This window comes from Octopus bimaculoides, chromosome 9 (genome assembly GCF_001194135.2).
Source record: "Octopus bimaculoides isolate UCB-OBI-ISO-001 chromosome 9, ASM119413v2, whole genome shotgun sequence".
NCBI lineage: Eukaryota > Metazoa > Mollusca > Cephalopoda > Octopoda > Octopodidae > Octopus > Octopus bimaculoides.
Window position 1 is genome coordinate 18,838,440 of NC_068989.1, and position 9,175 is coordinate 18,847,614.

Here is a 9,175-nt window from a genome sequence, read left to right on the forward strand (position 1 = left end):
ACACACACGTACATACATTAACATGCATATATGTAGATACACATAAACTTGCAAACAAACACATACATACATACATACATACATACATACTAACACACATGGACAAACATACATGAATGTATATAGACATATAGACACATAAACAACGTACACATACATACGTACATAAACAAGCACACACGTCCAGTAGAGAGAAAAAGCAACAATAACATTTCTGACAAAAAGATTTCAATTCATAAAATACAGCTCACCTCGATCTGTTCACCGATTGGTCAACTGTTTAATTTAAGCTCCGCCTATCAAGGCGGGTCTTTTCACAAATATATGTTTCTGTCGGCGTGAAACTCGTAGTATTTTCATGTTTAACGTGTACCGCCAGTTGCTTGCTACAAAGCCGGCTGTTTTTTTTTTAACTGGGGTTGTATTTTAACACCAAAGATCTTACACTGGAATTACACACATCAGTTTGAATTTCAACGTTTTTTTTTTGTAAACGTCTGAATTTTTTGTGCTTGTATATATATAAATATATATATATATTTATATATATATATATGTATATATATATATTATATATGCACACACATATTTTAAAATCTGGCTTAGTTTGAAGCGAAAAATTAACGTGCAAAGTACATTCAACATATCACGCGTAAACTTTATTTAAAAGAAAAGTTAAAAGGACTATATATATATATATATATAAACGCACAAAATGAATGATAGAAAAAGTATGAGTGAAATAGCAGCAGATTTTATTGACCCTTCGACGTGGCCTTTACTTCATAATGATCCTACACTAGAAGAGTTCGAATTCATGTCACAGTCTCTGGAGTTAAGTTCTGTCAACGATGAATGGCTATCATCGTCGGATCCTTTCAGTGATTTCAACTTCGATAATTTTGAAATGTTATTTGCAGACCCCGACTTTCTCGTTGCTAATCGTATTGACAATCACAACAACGAAAACGCCGACCGCAATAGCAGATCGACTCGTAATCCTAACTTATCATCCGCGAACCCTTCACCCACGCACACCAATTATGAGTCGGATTTCTTGGCAACTGGTCAAGACGAACAACAGACACCATCGCCATCATCTTCATCACGAGAATTCTTCTCTTCACAAACTTCAGCACCACCCTCACCCTGGTCCCAACACTCTTCTGTCGGTTCCCCATTGTCAACACAACCAGATTCACCACTCGGATTAAACACATCTGAGAATTCTTTTGATTTTCGGACTTTACTAAGTAAATCAAATCTTCAAGTTCCAGTTGAACAGACCCCAAACAAACCCCAGCCTAAGGAAAAGGGGAAGAGAGGTCGACCTCCAAAGAAAAACCTCGACCGACGAATACAGAAAGGGAAAAGAACTGGTAAGATTTTTTTTTTCGTTCCGTTTCTAATTAAACCCTTCTTCGTTACCATAACTTAGTTGCTTCTATTCAATACATATTAATTAACAAGGTAGTCTCTATGTAATCGCTTGACCGGTGACGATCTTTTATATTACGACTGTAAACTTAATTTTAAAACATTAAAAATTGCAATACAAACATAAACGTCACTGAATTAATGCTTGAAACTTGTAAAATATATAATTGTATAAAATATATATTTAACAAGAATAGTCAATATAGCAACGAGACTCCACTTATGTTAGATGTAGGGGTTTCTCGTTTCGTTTCTTGTACAAGAATCTGGTGGAGTCAGTTACTAAATTAGAACAAATAATATATTAGCCAAATATATATTCAGATAATTACACGACCCAGAAGGTTGTGGTTCATAGGTCTGCTCAATCAAAGCTATCATGGGCTAAACAATAATTTATCACTTGTAAGTCAGATAACAGCATAACACTTATACACTTACCCCACCACCGGAACATGTAGCCTCTTCTTTCACATGTTTCCACATTAATTTATACTTACACTATTCAAACATTGTTTTTTGTCTCTCTCTGTCAACAAATAGCGTTTTTCTTTTGTTCTCAAAGCTTACTTTCTTTGTACCCTAAGGTACTCTGAGGTCAACCCCGATTAGCAAACGCTATAATGGGTATGGGATGAGGGAGTACGTCCCATTTTAAAACGGTAGGGTATAAGGAATTTGGCTGTTATTTCAAGCAGGTTGAATGGCCATGTAGAGGCTTCCTCGTTAGCTCGTTTAAACATACAATAGTGGTGGGAAAAGCAAACCCTAGATTGATAACTAACCTATGTTTGTAAGCGTATATTTATGAATGTATTTTGTTCATAATGGTTAACTTTTCGACCAGTCTTACCATACCAGTTCTTTGTAGATTTGGACAAATTTTACCACAGAGCATTTTTTGTTTTGTATAGGTTTATTTATACGTTTAGGTTAAAGTAAAAAGAAAGAAAAAGAATACTAAAGAAACTATTCTTGGGATTCTCACACTAACCGTATTGAAGACACACTTTCCTTCCACCTCATGATTTTTGACAACCGGCATGACAACACACACACTCACTCACTCACATACATCAGCATGGTGAAAAAGACAGCCGGGGTAACTTAGTTACTCTCTTTTCTGTTTTTTATACGTAACCCAGCCAAACGCCATAGCAACGAACGAAGCGCTGATACTTCTAACCAGCCAACCCTTTGTCTATGCATTTTGTAACCAATCCTTCCCTTTTTTTATATTTAAACTTGAGAGACGATGGGTCAAACTTCCTCGATCGTTACCAGTGACTTAAACAACTCAGTCCTTCATTCCCTGGTTGTATCCTGACAAATAAGCAATTTTTATTCAGACGATAAAAACAACGTGTTATAGCAGAACTAACAAAGTTTAATTGTGTTAGTTTGTCTTTGTAGAGATACTATAGCGACTTACTTTTGAACCTGTCCCTTATACCCGCTACGATCTCATAGTAGCTAGGTAAAACGGTAGACGGACTATATGTAATCTGAACCTTTACCCCCTTATTTATTAATTTTTTTTTACGGAATCCCACGTTTTAGGCTATGGAGATTCCGATTCTGAAAAAAAATTGTTTGAAAAATGTCACACCCCCCCCCCCACCAAACAGGCTATTTACATGCTAGAAATAACAGCCAAATCTCACAAAACTAGTTTTAGGGTTAGGTTTACCCTGTGGATCTATATAAAAACCGGGGGGGGGGATCGAAATTTTGAAATTGAGATTTTTGAAAATTTTGTTTCAGAATCGGAATCTCCATAGCCTAAAACGTGGGATTCCGTAAAAAAAAAATAATAATAATAAGTGGGGAAAGGTTCAGATTACATATAGTCCATCTGGACCGGTAAAACTTTATTTTTCTTCGTTCCATATCTATAAATGTAGACTCAGATTGATCGAAAACCAAGGAGAGGTTTATTTTTAGTTGAAAACATTATTCTCCTATGGGCATACACGCCGTTTGTTGCTGCTATTCCCAGTGGAAACGAAACCAGGTCGTGGTATATATTTGCAGAGAATTTACCTCTTAGCTTCATCGTTTCTCACAGCTGAGAGTTCTTTATGAAACACAGTCTCTTTATTTTATTTTTAATAAAATGTGATGACTGGATCTCGTCATATAACTGGTGGTTTACTTTGTCTTTGATTCTGGCAAAGTCGAACTATAGAAAAGCAACCGTAGTCTTTCTTACCGTCTACACCTAATCCATTCCCTCTTTCTTTCTAAAGTGACTATCAATTCTCTTATCTCTTTTTTATATGCACTTCTTTCTGTGAGTTGAATATACAATGTCAAGCATCCTAAGTCACATTTCAACTGTCCCCCTCCCCCTCGCTTCCATCTGTTTCTCTATAACAAGTATGATCTTTAAAAGGATAGATAAGTGAAAGTGATAGGTTGTACCTTACACGAAAATAGTCACTTAAACTGGGTTGTAAGGGATGGTGAGTGGGGTGACTTGTATAACGTCTTTGCTGATAAAAAACATTCTCTAAAAAGTCTTTCGCAGAGTATCTCTCAAGTCAACAGTTAAAAAAAATAGCTTAGGGTCCCTCTAATGTTTTATATACTAAATAGAATTTAGTCTTTTTTTTTCTTAATACAGGAGATGAATAGGGTTGAGGTGTTGCCCAGTTTAAAAGGGTTGTGATTTTGTGTCTTAGCACAAGCGAGACGTTCAGTGCTTTTTATATTCTGTGCTCTTCACTTTCCTTTTGTCAGTTAATAACTTGTTTTGTTAATATGTATATGTCAGCTAATGTGATAAAAAGTTTAATCTACAATTTTCACTATGTTGATTAGTGTCAAATATTAAAAAGAAAACACTTTTTCTGAAAATTCGCCCTAAATGACTTTTGACATTCTAATCTAATTGATACATGCAATAAGTTCACAAGCATGGTTTCCAATTTAGTGAATTAATTTCAGGCTCTCAATTTAATTCCAATTCCTGCCAGGGAATTAAGATTCATCGGTCTCTGATCGTTTGCGAAGAACATGGTCACTGGTTCCTTCCAGATTTAATGAAAAAATATCCCACTAGGGGTTGAATACTGAATAAATAAAAATCAACTATATTCTATATCTCCCTTACCCATTGCATGCTTATGGTCTTGTGTCAATAAATGTTTTTCAGTGCAACAGTTGTATTTTAGTCGTTATCTCATAATTAATCATCCTTTTTTTTCACTGAATATTTTGGCGTTATCCCTAAAACAAACTTATTTACTGTGTTCTTATAAAAAGTATAAGACAGTGGAAATTTTTAGAAAGTTTAGTCTGATTGAATATATCGGTACCTTTAATTTTAAACCTTAAAGTTAGAGGGAGCCTCTTATACTCCCTCGATTTTGTAGAAATAGCAGCTAAATTCCTTTCTACTGTCTTAAATCAGTCCTAAATATATAAAATGACAGTGTTAATGACTGGAACACTTTTTGATCCATAAGTCTGCTCGATCATTTTTAGTTCTAGTTAGGGGGCTGAACAACCACTACAACCGGCCTATCGACCCGCTCCTACCATCAACTTAATCAACCATAATACTTAACTTTCGACCCTTTTTAGATAAGAGTCGTGGGTACTACTAAAGCAGCACGGTCCCGAACGCGCAGTCGCGAGTGGTCGATCCTAACCCTAACCCTAAACACGTATTCATTTGCACACGCGGGTTAGGGTTAGGATTGACCACTCACGACTAGCTAGCGCGGACGCGCGACTGCGCGTTCGGGACCGTGCTGCTTTAGTAGTACCGAGTCATGTTATTTAGCGTTTATTGCAACAGCGATTTGTCGCGATATTGGCTCAAGAATAGATAAAATATTTAATATAAACACAAGGCAAGGCCTAAAACAGTTAGGAGATGGGAAAAGTCGATATTTGATTGGTACTTTTATTTTATCGACACCGGAGGGATGAAAGCTAGAGATGAATGTAAACACCTAGTACAAATACCGCAATGCTTTTTCATCTCCTCCCCTTTACCGACTCTTTTGATCAACCATCGATTAAATAATGTTAGAAATTGAGTGTTGCTTTGATCATCAGGGTTCCTGCCCCGAATTAAATATTTTCTATAACTCAGAGAAAATATATTGTATTTATTAAACACTAGTTATGTAGCATAAAATATTAGTTAAATAGAGATATTTCTCCTACAAGTACTTGCCGGAGTACGTAATAAAGTACGTCTAACAAACATTTTTATTGCAGTAAATTCAATTCATGAAAACAGTAATAGGAAATTTTCAATAAATAGTTTTTAGTTTTTTTTTATTGTTTCTAAAACATTGGGTTTTTTTCGTATGCTTGATACAATTATATAAATTGCATTCCTTGCGTCCAAGTCATGTTGTCAGTAAATGAGTGACTTTGTTTAATTACTTCCTTATTAAATTCATAAAATATAACAGGTCATTTGTTTGTATTCCTGTGGACCACTACTGTAGTAATCTGATCAACAGTTCGATTCTATGTAGGTTTCGATTCTGTTTTTAGAACCAGTTAGCTCTACGTAGATCATCAATTCCGTCTACATTCCCTTAAAACTTTCAGGTTTCGACCCAAGTAGTAGTTTAAACCTAGGATGGCACTAATCGAGCAGATCGTCTAAGTTTATCTCGGGTTACATTATCTAAGACGGTAGAGGTGTAATGTGGGGGAGATTTGGTTGCTATCTCTAGCGGGTCAAGTGACTACATAGAGGCTCACTCCCTGGCTGCCAAAACAGAAGAACGTCGAAGTGTATATATTAAGCCTTGTATTTGATCGTCGAAGATTGGAGTTTATCTCCTTTTATGGTCGATTACAGTTTGTAAAAGCACAATAAATGTGAGACAATGCATTTTTAAACCTCTGGTTGCCCCTATACATTCTCAGTACTAAAATTCCGGGCTAGTTCATCCTAACAATACGTACTCCTTCCAATGTAATCGGTTATAGCTGAATAGGTAGTACTCCGGCATGGCCACAGATCAATGATTGAAATCAGTACAAAAACATCCCATTGTTGTAGGTTCAACTCTCGTCCGCTTTGGCTTGGTAAATAAATTTACTATTTCAAAAGATTGTATGTTGCATATCACTTTTCTTTATGAAGTAAAATAAAACGGTCTTTTTTCTATCATTTCAATTTCTTTTAGCTATCATTTCTCCAGAAACACTCGAAGATTCAATGGTGAGACTGTCCCACACAAATCACACAAACACCAGTTGTAGTAGTAGCACATCAACAGCCGTAACGGAGAGAAAGAAACGTAAATGCATGACAGACGAAGAGAAAAAAATTCATAATGAACTGGAACGAAGGCGCCGTGCTGCCATGTCTGTACGTCTGGCACATCTAAAAGACTCTGTTGAAAAAATTCGCGATGATCCAAAAGCGTCGACAAAAAAAATAGTCGATGAAGCAATTGTTGCTATTGAGGACTGTAAGCTCTATGAGCAGGAACTTCTGATCGAGAAACAAAATTTGGCAGATCACCGGCGGAGGTTAAAGGCGCGGATACAATCTATGGAAAAGGGAACAGATTATTCTTTTACATCAACGCTAACAGGTACATTTTATCTTTCATCTTTTTGGGGTCGATAAAGCATTGCTCAAAATACTGGGTCGATTTAATCGACTAACCCACTCTATTTCTCTCCTGGATATCGGGCCTTTATTATTACTGTAAGGAAGATGGCTTGACAGAATCGTTAGCGAATCACCCTTGTTGTATTTCTTGCGACTCTTTACGTTTTGATTTCAAATTCCGCTAAGATCAGCTTTGCCTTTTATCCCTCCGGGGTCAATAGAGCATTACCAGTCAAATAGACTTACTCCCCTTTCCCTTTGAACCCCAAGTCAGAAATTCTTGGGAGGAAGGAAGCGAGCCGGCAGTCAGTCAGATCGTCGGGAAAATGCGTTGCGGCATTTTTTCCTGCTGTTTACATTCTTCGTTCAAATCTCGCCGAGGTTCAAGTTTGCTTTTCATAAGGAGGACGGCGAGTTCGCAAAATTGTTTGTGTATGTGGGCGAGAGGTACATGATGGCGTTTGTTCCCGGCTCATAACGTTTTGCATTCGAATCCTGCAGAAGTCAACTTCGCCTTTCTTCCATTCGGGACCGATTTAACAAACAACCAGTCAAGTAGTGAATCGATGTAATTGGCTGTCCCCACCCCTACCCACTACCACTAACAAATGCCGGCTATGTTGCTAAAGAATCGGTATTTCTTCCTGCTCTTCACGTTCTGAATTCAAATAACCCCTCTGAGATCGATGTGACAGTCGAGGTCCATTAAACTATTTCTATTGCCAAATTTATTCAGTGTTGGCTTTTTTTTTTTTAAATCCTGTCATGAGTGACTTATTTGCTTATTTTGCTATTCAGGATCAAATTAATAAACAAAAGTAAATTATATTTAATATGGTTGCCTGGTTTGGCAGGAAAGTAAATTTTAATCTCTTAGCCCCCATTGTCTGTCGTTAAATGGCTGGTCAGTTTAGACAAAGGATAGGAGTCGAGGAGGTTTCAATCTTTAGGCTTTTAAGATTCAGTTTGCCTTATTTGGAGCCCTGCATGTGATACGCGTTCCTTTTCTTTACGGCATTCTCGGCGTATGCGAAGTAAAACATTTAAATTGGAAATAAGTAGAAAGGTGGCTCGTTTCCTTAACCGTTATTTTCGCTAAATACATTAATGTACCTCTACTACAGATTATTTACCTCTCTTTGCTCCATACTTCTAACCTTACCTCTTCTTCCTTGTTTGGAGTCTGTGTCTGTGCATGTTAGGTTTGAACTAGACAGAAATTCAAAGGTTATTCCAAACTAGGTAATCAAATGTGGTTACTCGACAAGCTAGATAGAAGTGGTCGTTGAGTCTTTTTCATATCTACATTGTAGTCTCAAAAAGAAAAACGAATTCGCCAACAAAAAAAAAACCGTTGGTATCCTGGCTGGAATGCTTTTTTTTTTAAACAAAAGGTATAACTTGAGGCTAAACTATAACAAAGGCATTTAACATGTAAGGTAATGTTTTTCCTTACGTAATCATGACGTCTCAAATTCACATACGATATTCTAAATTATCGCCCAGTTCTTTAACTCCGCCTCTTCGACGTTGTTGCAGTTGAAATGGCGGGAAAGCAGCAACCAATCAGCGCACGGTGTTCGTTTTCCTTTTTCATCCTCTCCGTATAAGCCCGCGAAACTATTTTTCTTTGTCGAGGCTGCTTGCTTCATCATACTTTTCAGATTGAATAAGCTATATATTTTGCTGCCATACTGGAGCACCTCCACTAAAGTATATCGACTAAAATATTTCATTTTGTATATATTTTACTGAAACGGTTAAGTTGGCGTAATTTCATTGTCTCAATGCCCCAAATTAGGACATTAAAGCATTGTTCGACTCAATATGTAAGACATATTTAGAGATACGTACACACGATGGTTTACCGCGCCATTTCCATCTTTCACATTTCCCGCGTGTATACACATATATATGTGATATGTGTGTGTGTGTGTGTGTGTATATATATATATATATATATATATATGCATGTATGTATATAAAATGTGTGTAGTTACATATTATATGAACATGGCTGTATGTATTATATGTATAATCGTGTGAGGGAAAAATATGTTGGCCTGGAAGCAGGGGTCCCCAAACTTCTTAGACCATCGACCCCTTTATGGAATCCCTGACCCTTCATCGCCCCCCCCCCCT

The 9,175-nt window shown here is 36.8% G+C and overlaps 1 protein-coding gene across 1 annotated transcript in view; it reads left to right on the forward strand.

Annotated features, from left to right (window-relative positions):
* Positions 1-342: 342 nt before the first annotated feature.
* LOC106870557 (myc proto-oncogene protein) overlaps positions 343-9,175 on the forward strand; it is a 13,732-nt gene continuing 4,899 nt past the window's right edge. The window contains exons 1-2 of the mRNA XM_014916681.2: positions 343-1,379; positions 6,600-7,013. Coding sequence (XP_014772167.1) covers positions 716-1,379; positions 6,600-7,013 — 1,078 coding nt within the window. The 5' untranslated portion in view covers positions 343-715. The remainder of the gene's footprint in view (positions 1,380-6,599; positions 7,014-9,175) is intronic.